General features: G+C 55.6%; 1 protein-coding gene across 1 annotated transcript in view; it reads right to left on the bottom strand.

Annotated features, from left to right (window-relative positions):
• Positions 1-15,518, bottom strand: part of LOC121274065 (amyloid-like protein 2) — a 97,264-nt gene that overhangs the window by 63,688 nt on the left and 18,058 nt on the right. The window contains exons 2-5 of the mRNA XM_041181203.1: positions 11,120-11,293; positions 10,782-10,911; positions 8,091-8,203; positions 4,888-5,081 (exon numbers count right to left, since the gene is read on the bottom strand). Of these exons, the coding sequence (XP_041037137.1) occupies positions 4,888-5,081; positions 8,091-8,203; positions 10,782-10,911; positions 11,120-11,293 (611 nt within the window). The remainder of the gene's footprint in view (positions 1-4,887; positions 5,082-8,090; positions 8,204-10,781; positions 10,912-11,119; positions 11,294-15,518) is intronic.

Genomic DNA, 15,518 nt, shown 5'->3' with positions numbered 1-15,518 from the left:
GACCTCGATCAGGTTTCTCTTTTCTAGAGAAAGGAGCACCGGCCTGTTCAGTCTTTCCTGATAGCTTTGAGCTCCCTGCTCTGGTATCATCTTTGTCTGCCTATTCTGCACTGTCTCCAGTGTCCCTACATCCTGTTTCTAACATGGAGACCGGAACTGCACCCACTGCTCCCAGTGTGGTCTGACCAAGGACCAATAGGGACTCGGCGCAACATCCCTCGTCTTCAATCCTATCCCTCAAAACAAAATGAACCTCAACAGTCCCCAGCGAGCACAGAGGGTGAACGTTGCTGAAGCTATTTGTCTTGGCACCCATCAGGCCAAAGCCAAGATTGCCAAATCTCAAACTATCACCACAATTTATACTACAGGAGAAAAGTGTGCTGAGTGGTTGGCAAGTCAACCCTGATTGGCCACAGAGAAACCGACAGGGAACTATCGGCTCCCCAAATTCCTGGGTCATTCAAAAAAAAAGGCACAAGGCCTCGACATGTTCCTTTTGTTTACAGGCCCCCCCGCGTATAAACGGATGTCACTTCTAGCAGGTATAAATGAGCCACGTTACCAGCTCGATTGATTATCTCAAATCGGTTGTTAGTGTAGCTATTAGCGCACTCAGGGACAAAACGCCTACTGTAAGACCTGTCAAGTCAAGTCGACGCGTGACTCCAGACCGGTCACCATCAGATTTTTAATTCCAGGTTTTTACTGGATTCGGATTTTCACCATATGCTGTGGTGGGATTTGAACCCGGGTCCCCGGAGCATTGCCCTGAAATACCAGCCAGTGACAAAGCCCCTGTGCCAGCGCCTCCTCATTAGTAAAGGGTACAATCCACTGCAGGGAGACACAGATCCAGATTGTGGGGCAGCCCCCAGACTTTAAGACAACTGGCACCCCGATTTCCCATACCGACTTTCGGGGAGCCGCTCAGCAGGACGCTCGTAGATCGGGTGCTGGTAGATCCTGCCAACACTAAAGGGGGGGTTCACCAGTATGTCCTCGCTATTTACACTACCTTTTTAAAATCCTTTTTCCCCAACACCCTGCACCTCCCCCTCCCCCTCCCCCTCGCAGGACCCTCTGTCACTCGATTCACTATGGTGCTTTCACAGGACGCTGACCCTTGTTCTGCCACTAACAATCTGCTCTTACCTTTACGCTGCTATCGGCACCTACTTTAGTCTTTAACACTTCCAATAACACCCCCTCTGTCTTGTGTCCATGACATCTTTGTCAGCCTCTCCTGAGCTCCCACCTAACCTCCTCTGACAGCACCTTCCAAACCCACGACCTCTACCATCTAGAAGGACAAGGGCAGCAGACACATGGGGAACACCACCACCTGGAAGTTCCCCTCCAAGCCACTCACCATCCTGACTTGGAAATATATTGGCCGTTCCTTCACTGTCGCTGGGTCAAAATGCTGGAACTCCCTCCCCAACAGTGCAGTGGGTGTACCTACACCACAGGGGACAAAATCCTGGAACTCCCTCCCTAACAGTGCTGTGGGTGTACCTACACCACACGGACAAAATCCTGGAACTCCCTCCCTAACAGCGCTGTGGGTGTACCTACACCACATGGACAAAATCCTGGAACTCCCTCCCTAACAGCGCTGTGGGTGTACCTACACCACACGGACAAAATCCTGGAACTCCCTCCCTAACAGCGCTGTGGGTGTACCTACACCACATGGACAAAATCCTGGAACTCCCTCCCTAACAGCGCTGTGGGTGTACCTACACCACATGGACAAAATCCTGGAACTCCCTCCCTAACAGCACTGTGGGTGTACCTACACCACATGGACAAAATCCTGGAACTCCCTCCCTAACAGCACTGTGGGTGTACCTACACCACACGGACAAAATCCTGGAACTCCCTCCCTAACAGCACTGTGGGTGTACCTACACCACAGGGGACAAAATCCTGGAACTCCCTCCCTAACAGCACTGTGGGTGTACCTACACCACAGGGGACAAAATCCTGGAACTCCCTCCCTAACAGCGCTGTGGGTGTACCTACACCACAGGGACAAAATCCTGGAACTCCCTCCCTAACAGCGCTGTGGGTGTACCTACACCACACGGACAAAATCCTGGAACTCCCTCCCTAACAGCACTGTGGGTGTACCTACACCACATGGACAAAATCCTGGAACTCCCTCCCTAACAGCACTGTGGGTGTACCTACACCACAGGGGACAAAATCCTGGAACTCCCTCCCTAACAGCACTGTGGGTGTACCTACACCACACGGACAAAATCCTGGAACTCCCTCCCTAACAGCGCTGTGGGTGTACCTACACCACAGGGACAAAATCCTGGAACTCCCTCCCTAACAGCAGCTGTGGGTGTACCTACACCACAGGGACAAAATCCTGGAACTCCCTCCCTAGCAGCGCTGTGGGTGTACCTACACCACAGGGACAAAATCCTGGAACTCCCTCCCTAACAGCGCTGTGGGTGTACCTACACCACAGGGATAAAATCCTGGAACTCCCTCCCTAACAGCGCTGTGGGTGTACCTACACCACACGGACAAAATCCTGGAACTCCCTCCCTAACAGCACTGTGGGTGTACCTACACCACACGGACAAAATCCTGGAACTCCCTCCCTAGCAGCGCTGTGGGTGTACCTACACCACAGGGACAAAATCCTGGAACTCCCTCCCTAACAGCGCTGTGGGTGTACCTACACCACATGGATAAAATCCTGGAACTCCCTCCCTAACAGCGCCGTGGGTGTACCTACACCACAGGGACAAAATCCTGGAACTCCCTCCCTAACAGCACTGTGGGTGTACCTACACCACAGGGGACAAAATCCTGGAACTCCCTCCCTAACAGCGCTGTGGGTGTACCTACACCACAGGGACTGCAGCGGCTCAAGAAGGCAGCTCACCCACCACCTTCTCAAGGGGCAATTAGGGATGGGCAATAAATGCTGGGCCCAGCCAGCGAATCCCACATCCCGTGAATGAATTAAAAAAAAGCCCCTGACTTTCTATCTTGCTCCACATGCTCCTCCCCCTCTTAAACAGTATCAAACCCATTACATTTCTACCTCTCTTTAGCTCTGAAGAAGAGTTTTCGGACTCGAAACGTTAACTCTGTTTCTCTCTCCACAGACGTTGCTGGACCTGCTGAGTTTTTCCAGCATTTTCTGTGTTTAGTTATGTCCTCACTGTTCTGGACGTTCCCAGTGCTCAATCCCCGAGAACCACCCCTGTCCAGGTAGTGGTGGTGAAGCTAACCCAGGTCTTCACCGCATACGGACTTACCGGCTGAGATCCAGTCGGATCTGAGGGTCAATCTTATGTCCAAAATTTTCCAAAAAGTGCGTTGTAACCTGGGTATAACCCAACCGAAGCGCTCAGCCAAACTTCCAGAGTCACAGGAGTCTTTAGAACAAGACCATCAGCCCCTCAAGCCAATGGTCAGGGCCACACGCACATCCCCATGAGGCAGAGGCGATGGTGTCACTGGACGAGTAGTCCAGAGCCCCAGGCGATTGCTCTGGGGGTTCGATTCCCACCACCACAGATGGTGGGACTTAAATTCACTGAATAGTCTCAGTGACGGAGACCATGAAACCATTGTCGATTGTTGTAAAAACCCATCTGGGTCACTAATTCCTTCAGGGAGGGAAATCTGCCCATCCTTACCCGGTCTGGCCCACATGTGACTCCAGACCCCACACAGCGATGTGGTTGACTGTTAAACGCCCTCTGAGCGAGGGCAATTAGGGATGGGCAATAAAGGTTGGCCTAGCCAGCGACACCCACATTCCATGAATGGATATTAATAATGACTGGGAGAAAGGACAAGGATTTCTCCTGTAGCGTTTGTCCAACGAGTCACTGCTTTACACCCTTTGAACTAGATTACAGACATGAGGTAGGAGCTCCTCTGTAACTGAGAGCAAAGGGACCGTTTTAGATTACATGTCTGTGCTTTTTTTATGGAGACACCAGCGTACGGAACTCTCAGAGGGACCCAGCGCTCGGTTTTTCAAAAATTTACTGGCCATTTGAATAGTCAGGGAGAGACAAGATTGGCACAGGGGTAAGAGCCTTACCCCGTCTCTCCTTCTTCTGAAACCTCCCTCATCAAAGCTGAGCTGTTTGCGATTTGAAAATCCCACCAGAAGACCTCATCGCTGCAAACCGAGAGCCCTTAAGGGAGAATTCTGCATCAGTCAGCCACAGCTGCAGAGACAGGGTGTTGCTGCTGGGTGGTGGGGGTGTGGGGAGAGGGGGAGGCTGTTGGCAGGAAGCAGGCCCTTTTGAAAAGATGTGGACGGTCTTTTGTTTCTGAAGTTACTTGCCGCTCGGCCAAGTTTTTAATCTCTGATACTCTTGCAGAGTTTTAATTCTTTGGCTGCATTCTTGGGAGTGGAGGGTTGCGTGTGAGTTGTTTCAACAGTAGTGGGGAGTAGGACAGGTTTGTACATTTTAAACCCCCTGTTAATGATGTCTGCATCTCTACCCAAGTCGGTTACTAGTGAAACTAACTCTGCACGCGTTAACTTGAGGAACCTATCGGACTTATTCCTGGCACTGAGCTGCAGACAGTCAGATGTATATTAAATTGGCAATCCCATCTCCCTTATAAAATCCAGACTCTGTTCTAACCAGTTCAGGGGTGGGAGAAAGGGGGGAGGTAGTTAACCTGTTAACCTGGTCGTAATGCTACACCAATAACCAACTTCAGACAATCAGTCAAACTCACGACATGGTCCATTTGCATTTCCCAGGGGTGACACATAAAAGTGACCTCCCTGTCCCCCTGACCAATCAATTTCAATCGAGTTGAATCTCAGTCGTGAGACAGGGTGAGAGGGTTCACTCTGCCCAGTGCCCGGTGCCCGGTGCCCGGTACCTGTCCACAGACTTGCTGTCGTCTTCTCTCTCGTCCTCCGCCTCTTCCTCTGTCGCTGGTGCCACTACATCCTCCAACCTCACACCCGGGAACCGTGAGGGGCAGCAGACGTACTCCACGCCCCTGAATCTGTCCAGACCGCATGGCAGTAACATCCCATAACTGTGCAGGTCCAGGGTCTCAGCTGTGCAAGCCTGGGGGAGGGGATGGAGGCAGAGCAGAGGAGTTAGAGTTCAGGTTCACCGTCCAACACCGAGCGACACTGACCCTAGGGGAACAGGACACGGAGCAGCCTCACTTGCTCAGGGTTTTGGGGGGGTGGGGGGGTGGGGGGTGTGCTAGACCCCAGGTTGAGGGGGAGTCCGGTACCCGGGTACGAGGAGGGAGTCCGGACGCCGGGTACGAGGGGGGAGTCCGGACCCCCGGAAATCTACCTTAAACAGACTCGGTGATGGAGCCCCCACACTCTCCCCATATCCCTTTCGATCATTGGTATTGAGGAACCTGTCAATCCCAGTTCTGAACACACTCACTGACTGAACTCCCACAGTCTCTGGGACAGAGAATTCCAAAGACTCTCCGTCCTGAGTGTCTTCCCCCTTGTTTTGAAATTGTGGCCCCCGGTTCTAGGCTCCCCAGCCAGGGGGGAGCATCTCACCTGCACCCAACCCTCTCTGTCCCTTTCAGGATTTTGTGGGTTTCAGTGAGATCACCTCTCATTCTTCCAAACTCTAGAGAATCCAGGCCCAGTTTCCCCAAACTCTCCTCACAGGACAGTCCCAGCATCCCGGGAACACTGAGGGAGTGCCGCACTGTCGGAGGGTCAGTACTGAGGGAGTGCCACACTGTCGGAGGGTCAGTACTGAGGGAGTGCCGCACTGTCGGAGGGTCAGTACTGAGGGAGTGCTGCACTGTCAGAGGGTCAGTACTGAGGGAGTGCTGCACTGTCGGAGGGTCAGTACTGAGGGAGTGCTGCACTGTCAGAGGGTCAGTACTGAGGGAGTGCTGCACTGTCAGAGGGTCAGTACTGAGGGAGTGCCGCACTGTCGGAGGGTCAGTACTGAGGGAGTGCTGCACTGTCAGAAGGTCAGTACTGAGGGAGTGCTGCACTGTCGGAGGGTCAGTACTGAGGGGGTGCTGTATTGTTGGAGGATCAGTCTCGCTATCCCAGGGACAAGTCTGTTGAAGCTTCGTTGGTCTCCCTCTTTGGCAATAATATCCTTTCTGAGGCAAGGGGTAAAAGTGTCCTCAGTACTCCAGGTGTGGTCTAACCCGGCGTCTATACAACTGGAGCAAGACTTCACTCCTCCTGTACTCAAATCCTCTTATCAGCGAGTGACCGGTCAGTCAGCGAGTGACCGGTCAGTCAGCGAGTGACCGGTCAGTCAGCGAGTGACTGGTCAGTCAACAAGTGACCGGTCAGTCAGTGAGTGACCAGTCAGTCAGCAAGTGACAGATCAGTCAGTCAATGAGTGACCAGTCAGTCAATGAGTGACCAGTCAATCAGCGAGTGACCAGTCAACGAGTGACAGATCAGTCAGTCAGTGAGTGACCAGTCAGTCAGCGAGGGGTGGGTCAGTGAGGGGTCAGTCAGCGATCGGTTGACCAGTGAGGCTGGTCAGTCAGTGAGGGGTGGGTCAGCGAGGGGGTCAGTCAGCGAGGGGTCGGTCAGCGAGGCGTCGGTCAGCGAGGGGTCGGTCAGCGAGGGGTCGGTCAGCGAGGGGGCGGTCAGCGAGGGGTCGGTCAGCGAGGGGTCGGTCAGCGAGGGGTCGGTCAGCGAGGGGTCGGTCAGCGAGGGGTCGGTCAGCGATAGGTTGGCCAGTGAGGCTGGTCAGTCAGCGAGGGGTCGGTCAGTGAGGGGTCGGTCAGTGAGGTGTCGGTCAGTGAGGGGTCGGCCAGTGAGGGGTCGGCCAGTGAGGCTGGTCAGTCAGTGAGGCTGGTCAGTCAGTGAGGGGTCAGTCTGTGAGGGGTCAGTCAGTGAGGGGTCAGTCTATGAGGGGTCAGTCTGTGAGGGGTCAGTCTGTTAGGTGTCGGTCAGTGAGGCTGGTCAGTCTGTGAGGGGTCGGTCAGTGAGGCTGGTCAGTCAGTGAGGGGTCAGTCAGTGAGGGGTCAGTCTGTGAGGGGTCGGTCAGTGAGGGGTCGGCCAGTGAGGGGTCGGCCAGTGAGGCTGGTCAGTCAGTGAGGGGTCGGCCAGTGAGGCTGGTCAGTCAGTGAGGGGTCAGTCACTGAGGGGTCAGTCTGTGAGGGGTCGGCCAGTGAGGCTGGTCAGTCAGTGAGGGGTCGGTCAGTGAGGCTGGTCAGTCAGTGAGGGGTCAGTCAGTGAGGGGTCGGTCAGTGAGGGGTCGGTTAGTGAGGGGTGGGTCAGTGAGGGGTCAGTCAGTGAGGGGTCAGTCAGTGAGGGGTCAGTCAGTGAGGGGTCAGTCAGCGATCAGTCGGCCAGTGAGGGGTGAGTCATTGAGGGGTCGGTCAGTGATGGATTGGTCAGTGAGGGGTCGGTCAGCGAGGGGTCGGTCAGCGAGGGGTCGGTCAGCGAGGGGTCGGTCAGCGAGGGGTCGGTCAGCGAGGGGTCAGTCAGCGAGGGGTCGGTCAGCGAGGGGTTGGTCAGCGAGGGGTTGGTCAGCGAGGGGTCGGTCAGTGAGGGTCAGTCAGTGAGGGTCAGTCAGTGAGGGGTCGGTCAGTGAGGGATCGGTCAGTGAGGGGTGGGTCAGTGAGGGGTGGGTCCGTGAGGGGTCGGTCAGCAAGGGTCGGTCAGTGAGGGGTTGGTCAGTGAAGGGTTGGTCAGTGAGGGGTCGGTCAGTGAGGGGTCGGTCAGTGAGGGCCAGTCAGTGAGGGGTCAGTCAGCGAGTGGTCTGTCAGTGAGGGGTCAGTCAGTGAGGGGTCAGTCAGTGAGGGGTCGGTCAGTGAGGGGTCAGTCAGTGAGGGGTCGGTCAGCGAGGGGTCAGTCAGTGAGGGGTCGGTCAGCAAGGGGTCAGTCAGTGAGGAGTCGGTCAGCGATCGGTCGGCCAGGGAGGCTGGTCGGTCAGTGAGGGGTCACTCAGCGAGGGATCAGTCAGCGAGGGGTCGGTCAGTGAGGGGTCGGCCAGTGAGGCTGGTCAGTCAGTGAGGGGTCGGTCAGCGAGGGGTCAGTCAGCGAGGGGTCGGTCAGCGAGGGGTCGGTCAGCGATCGGTCGGCCAGTGAGGCTGGTCAGTCAGTTATCACTCACCTCTTTAGCAACACTGTGCCAGTAAATGTGACTTTCACACAAATCCATCTTCTCCCGGTGAAGAAACTTGCAGCGGTCCGGAACTAGTAATGCCTCACTCACAAACTCCCCGACTGAGAGCAGGAGAGAGCGAGGCAGGGGGTCACGGAGAGAGAGAGAGAGAGGGGGGGGGGGAAACAGAGGAGCGCGGGAGAGAAGACAGCAACATAGGAGGGAGGGAGAGATAAAGAGGGACAGGGAGAGGGTGACAGATGGACCATGAGGAAGAGGGACAGGTAGAGAGAGAGGGAGAGGGATAGAGAGGGTCAGGGAGAGAGAAGGAGAGAGGCAGGCACAGACAGACAGACAGAGGCAGAGAGAGAGGGAAAGGGAGAGAGAGAGGGTCAGGGAGAGAGAAGGAGAGACGTAGGCACAGACAGACAGACAGAGGCAGAGAGAGAGGGAAAGGGAGAGAGAGAGGGTCAGGGAGAGAGAAGGAGAGAGGCAGGCACAGACAGACAGACAGAGGCAGAGAGAGAGGGAAAGGGAGAGAGAGAGGGTCAGGGAGAGAGAAGGAGAGACGTAGGCACAGACAGACAGACAGAGGCAGAGAGAGAGGGAAAGGGAGAGAGAGAGGGTCAGGGAGAGAGAAGGAGAGACGTAGGCACAGACAGACAGACAGAGGCAGAGAGAGAGGGAGAGGGAGAAAGACAGGGTCAGAGAAAGAGCGAGAGAGGAATAGGGAGAGAGAGAGAGAGAGAAAGGGACATAAAGAGAGAGGGAGAGAGACGGACAAGGAGAGAGGCAGACACAGACAGAGACAGAGAGAGACGGACAGGGAGAGAGAGAGGCAGACGAGAGAGAGAAAGACACAGGAGAGAGAGTAAAAGACAAGGAGAGAGACAGAAAGGGAGATGGAGAAAAACAAGGAGAGAGAGAGGAACGGAGGGTGCAGAGAAAGATAGAGACAGGGATAGAGAGAAAGCGAAAGTGGGAGAGAGAGAGGGCCAGAGAGAGACAGGAGAAGGAGAGAGAATATTATCAATTGTTGATCAGAGCTGCAACAGCCATAAACATTCCAAACAACGCACTGAAAACAGCAGTAAATACATGGCCCAGACGCACTAACAAACAAACTCATTCACACTGGGGTACGGATCCCACACACACTGACTCTCTCTGGGGTACGGGTCCCACACACACTGTCTCTCACTGGAGTACACATCCCACACACACTGACTCTCACTGGAGTACAGGTCCCACACAAACTGACTCTCACTGGGGTACGTGTCCCACACACACTGACTGTCACTGGGGTACACATCCCACACACACTGACTCTCACTGGAGTACACATCCCACACACACTGACTCTCACTGGGGTACACATCCCACACACACTGACTCTCACTGGGGTACGTGTCCCACACACACTGACTCTCATTGGGGTACACGTCCCACACACACTGACTCTCACTGGGGTACAGGTCCCACACACACTGACTCTCACTGGGGTACGGGTCCCACACACACTGTCTCTCACTGGAGTACACATCCCACACACACTGACTCTCACTGGAGTACAGGTCCCACACAAACTGACTCTCACTGGGGTACGTGTCCCACACACACTGACTGTCACTGGGGTACACATCCCACACACACTGACTCTCACTGGAGTACACATCCCACACACACTGACTCTCACTGGGGTACACATCCCACACACACTGACTCTCACTGGGGTACGTGTCCCACACACACTGACTCTCACTGGGGTACACATCCCACACACACTGACTCTCACTGGGGTACGGGTCCCACACACACTGACTCTCACTGGGGTACGGGTCCCACACACACTGACTCTCACTGGGGTACGTGTCCCACACACTGACTCTCACTGGGGTACAGGTCCCACACACACTGACTCTCACTGGGGTGCGGGTCCCACACACACTGACTCACACTGGTTTACGGGTCCCACACACACTGACACTCACTGAGGTACGGGTCCCACACACACTGACTCTCACTGGGGTACGTTTCCCACACACACTGACTCTCACTGGGGTACGGGTCCCACACACACTGACTCTCACTGGGTTAGGGTCCCACACACACTGACTCTCACTGGGGTACGTGACCCACACACACTGACTCTCACTGGGGTACGGGTCCCACACACACTGACTCTCACTGGGTTAGGGTCCCACACACACTGACTCTCACTGGGGTACGGGTCCCACACACACTGACTCTCACTGGGTTAGGGTCCCACACACACTGACTCTCACTGGGGTACGGGTCCCACACAAACTGTCTCTCACTGGGGTACGGGTCCCACACACACTGTCTCTCACTGGGGTACGGGTCCCACACAAACTGTCTCTCACTGGGGTACGGGTCCCTCACACACTGACTCTCACTGGGGTGCGGGTCCCACACACACTGACTCTCACTAGGGTACGGGTCCCACACACACTGACTCTCACTGGGTTAGGGTCCCACACACACTGACTCTCACTGGGGTACGTGACCCACACACACTGACTCTCACTGGGGTACGGGTCCCACACACACTGACTCTCACTGGGGTACGGGTCCCACACACACTGACTCTCACTGGGTTAGGGTCCCACACACACTGACTCTCACTGGGGTACGGGTCCCACACAAACTGTCTCTCACTGGGGTACAGGTCAGTCTTACCAAGACAGCGGAATGGAACAACAATATGAACATGTCCGCTACATCTTCTCTTCCCTTTCTTGCACCAATTCTCAATTCTCACAGGCTGACTGGATTCCATCACTCCAGTAATCTGCAGGTCAGGGTAAACCTGGAGCATAAAAAACCACATCAGGGTTAGATACAGAGTAAAGCTCCCTCTACACCGTCCCCATCAAACACTCCCAGGACAGGTACAGCACGGGGTTAGATACAGAGTAAAGCTCCCTCTACACTGTCCCCATCAAACACTCCCAGGACAGGTACAGCACGGGGTTAGATACAGAGTAAATCTCCCTCTATACAGGACAGGTACTTACCTTCGCACAGTAGGTCAGGATTTCATCCTTGGTCCCCAGGCAGCCCTGTGTTCCAGATGGATCCGGTTCCCATTTCCCAGTCTCGATATCCATGAACATATTTAGTTTCCCACAGAACATGGCCACTTGTGGTTCCGCCAGTCCCAATGTTGAATCGCCATTGGATGCCAGAGCCTGAATGAGTGACAGATAGGGGTTAGATTTCAGTGCTGCCCAAGGCCTTGACTCAACTCAGTCCCACCCTCCCCCCATATCCCTCAGTCCCACCCTCTCCCCATATCCCTCACCCACACCCTCTCCCCATACCCCTCACCCACACCCTCTCCCCATACCCCTCACCCACACCCTCTCCCCATACCGCTCACCCACACCTTCTCCCCATATCCCTCACCCACACCCTCTCCCCATATCCCTCACCCACACCCTCTCCCCATATCCCTCACCCACACCCTCTCCCCATACCCCTCACCCACACCCTCTCCCCATACCGCTCACCCACACCTTCTCCCCATATCCCTCACCCACACCCTCTCCCCATGTCCCTCACCCACACCCTCTCCCCATATCCCTCACCCACACCCTCTCCCCATATCCCTCACCTGCACCCTCTCCCCATACCCCTCACCCACACCCTCTCCCCATATCCCTCACCCACACCCTCTCCCCATATCCCTCACCCGCACCCTCTCCCCATATCCCTCACCTGCACCCTCTCCCCAAACCCCTCACCCACACCCTCTCCCCATATCCCTCAGTCCCACCTTCTCCCCATATCCCTCAGTCGCACCCTCTCCCCATATCCCTCACCCACACCCTCTCCCCATATCCCTCAGTCCCACCTTCTCCCCATATCCCTCAGTCGCACCCTCTCCCCATATCCCTCAGTCGCACCCTCTCCCCATATCCCTCACCCACACCCTGTCCCCATATCCCTCACCCACACCCTCTCCCCATATCCCTCACCCACACCCTCTCCCCATATCCCTCACCCACACCCTCTCCCCATATCCCTCACCCACACCCTCTCCCCATACCCCTCACCCACACCCTCTCCCCATATCCCTCACCCACACCCTCTCCCCATATCCCTCACCCACACCCTCTCCCCATACCCCTCACCCACACCCTCTCCCCATATCCCTCAGTCCCACCCTCTCCCCATATCCCTCACCCTCTCCCCATATCCCTCACCCACACCCTCTCCCCATATCCCTCAGTCCCACCTTCTCCCCATATCCCTCACCCACACCCTCTCCCCATATCCCTCAGTCCCACCCTCTCCCCATATCCCTCACCCACACCCTCTCCCCATATCCCTCACCCACACCCACTCCCCATATCCCTCAGTCCCACCCTCTCCCCATATCCCTCACCCACACCCTCTCCCCATATCCCTCACCCACACCCTCTCCCAATATCCCTTACCCACACCCTCTCCCCATATCCCTCACCCACACCCTCTCCCCATATCCCTCACCCACACCCTCTCCCCATATCCCTCAGTCCCACCCTCTCCCCATATCCCTCACCCACACCCTCTCCCCATATCCCTCACCCACACCCTCTCCCCATATCCCTCACCCACACCCTCTCCCCATATCCCTCAGTCCCACCTTCTCCCCATATCCCTCAGTCCCACCCTCTCCCCATATCCCTCACCCACACCCTCTCCCCATATCCCTCAGTTCCACCTTCTCCCCATATCCCACAGTCCCACCCTCTCCCCATATCCCTCACCCACACCCTCTCCCCATATCCCTCACCCACACCCTCTCCCCATATCCCTCAGTCCCACCTTCTCCCCATATCCCTCAGTCCCACCCTCTCCCCATATCCCTCAGTCCCACCCTCTCCCCATATCCCTCACCCACACCCTCTCCCCATATCCCTCAGTCCCATCTTCTCCCCATATCCCTCAGTCGGACCTTCTCCCCATATCCCTCAGTCCCAACTTCTCCCCATATCCCTCAGTCCCACCTTCTCCCCATATCCCTTAGTCCCATCTTCTCCCCATATCCCTCAGTCGGACCTTCTCCCCATATCCCTCAGTCGGACCTTCTCCCCATATCCCTCAGTCCCACCTTCTCCCCATATCCCTCACCCACACCCTCTCCCCATATCCCTCAGTCCCACCTTCTCCCCATATCCCTCAGTCCCACCTTCTCCCCATATCCCTCAGTCCCATCTTCTCCCCATATCCCTCAGTCGGACCTTCTCCCCATATCCCTCAGTCCCAACTTCTCCCCATATCCCTCAGTCCCACCCTCTCCCCATATCCCTCAGTCGGACCTTCTTCCCATATCCCTCAGTCCCACCTTCTCCCCATATCCCTCACCCATACCCTCTCCCCATATCCCTCAGTCCCACCTTCTCCCCATATCCCTCACCCACACCCTCTCCCCATATCCCTCAGTCCCACCTTCTCCCCATATCCCTCACCCACACCCTCTCCCCATGTCCCTCAGTCCCACCTTCTCCCCATATCCCTCAGTCCCACCTTCTCCCCATATCCCTCAGTCCCACCCTCTCCCCATATCCCTCACCTGTACCCTCTCCCCATATCCCTCAGTCGTACCTTCTCCCCATATCCCTCAGTCCCACCTTCTCCCCATATCCCGCTGTCCCACCTTCTCCCCGTATGTCTCAATCCCACCCTCTCCCCATATCGCTCACCCACACCCTCTCCCCATATCCCTCAGTCCCACCTTCTCCCCATATCCCTCAGTCCCACCTTCTCACCATATCCCTCTGTCCCACCTTCTCCCCGTATGTCTCAATCCCACCTTCCCCCCATATCCCTCAATCTCCACCTATCCAGCCCAGCTCCGGAGGGAGTGCCTGCACATGTCCGTGGGTGGGGTGAAGATAAGATCACGCTGAAATTAGTCAGTGGATTAGGGTTGTGATCCTCTTGTCTAGACAGCCCAGCTGTGTGGAATAATGACCCATTCAACCGCTTAGACAGAAACCAGAGAGTCAGAGGCATCTCTGCCTGTACACTCAGCTCTCGCTCACTCTCCCTCATCCTCCTCAATAACCAGCCCCACCCTGGGGGGAGTCTCTGCTACTCTCTATCGACTCGATGCCACCATCTGAGGATTAGCGCAAGGCAGGGGTGCCACCTGTACCAGCCCCTCGGGGGTTAACCTCGCCCTCTGAGAGTGGGACTCTAGCCAACATGACAACAAGACCTGACAGGACAGTAACAATGCAGACAGGCTGGGCGCACTGCCATGTCTACCACATCTGTTTTACTGGAGTCACACACGCCAAGGGAGAGCTTCCTCACAGAGTCTAGGATTCATCCCTGGGAGAGATAACATCCCCCTCAACCTGTCCTCCACATAACCCCCACTGTCAAAAGCGTAAAACTGGGGAAAAGCACAGAGACACGGAGCTCTAAATCGACTGTGTGAAAGTAACAGGACAAATAGATTCACACTCCTGTATCTGGAGAGGTCTGTCTAACCCCCTCTCTCTCACACTCCCATATCTGGGGAGGTCTCTCTAACCCCCTCTCTCTCTGTCAAACTCCTGTATCTGGGGAGGTCTCTCTAACCCCCTCTCTCTCTGTCAAACTCCTGTATCTGGGGAGGTCTCTCTAACCCCCTCTCTCTCTGTCAAACTCCTGTATCTGGGGAGGTCTCTCTAACCCCCTCTCTCTCTTTCACACTCCCATATCTGGGGAGGTCTCTCTAACCCCCTCTCTCTCTTTCACACTCCCATATCTGGGGAGGTCTCTCTAACCCCCTCTCTGTCAAACTCCTGTATCTGGGGAGGTCTCTCTAACCCCCTCTCTCTCTCACACTCCTGTATCTGGGGAGGTCTCTCTAACCCCCTCTCTCTCTTTCACACTCCCATATCTGGGGAGGTCTCTCTAACACCCTCTCTGTCAAACTCCTGTATCTGGGGAAGTCTCTCTAACCCCCTCTCTCTCACACTCCTGTATCTGGGGAGGTCTCTCTATTCCCCCTCTCTCTCACACTCCTGTATCTGGAGAGGTCTCTCTAACCCCGTCTCTCTCTCTCACACTCCTGTATCTGGGGAGGTCTCTTGAACCCCCTCTCTCTCTTTCACACTCCCATATCTGGGGAGGTCTCCCTAAACCCCTCTCTCTCTCTCACACTCCTGTATCTGGGGAGGTCTCTCTGACCCCCTCTCTCTCACACTCCTGTATCTGGGGAGGTCTCTCTATTCCCCCTCTCTCTCACACTCCTGTATCTGGGGAGGTCTCTCTAACCCCCTCTCTCTCTCACACTCCTGTATCTGGGGAGGTCTCTCTAACTCCCTCTCTCTCACACTCCTGTATCTGGGGAGGTCTCTCTATTCCCCCTCTCTCTCACACTCCTGTATCTGGGGAGGTCTCTCTAACTCCCTCTCTCTCTCACACTCCCGTATC

This window comes from Carcharodon carcharias (genome assembly GCF_017639515.1).
Source record: "Carcharodon carcharias isolate sCarCar2 chromosome 29 unlocalized genomic scaffold, sCarCar2.pri SUPER_29_unloc_23, whole genome shotgun sequence".
Taxonomy (NCBI): domain Eukaryota; kingdom Metazoa; phylum Chordata; class Chondrichthyes; order Lamniformes; family Lamnidae; genus Carcharodon; species Carcharodon carcharias.
This window is presented reverse-complemented; position numbering and strand designations above follow the sequence as displayed.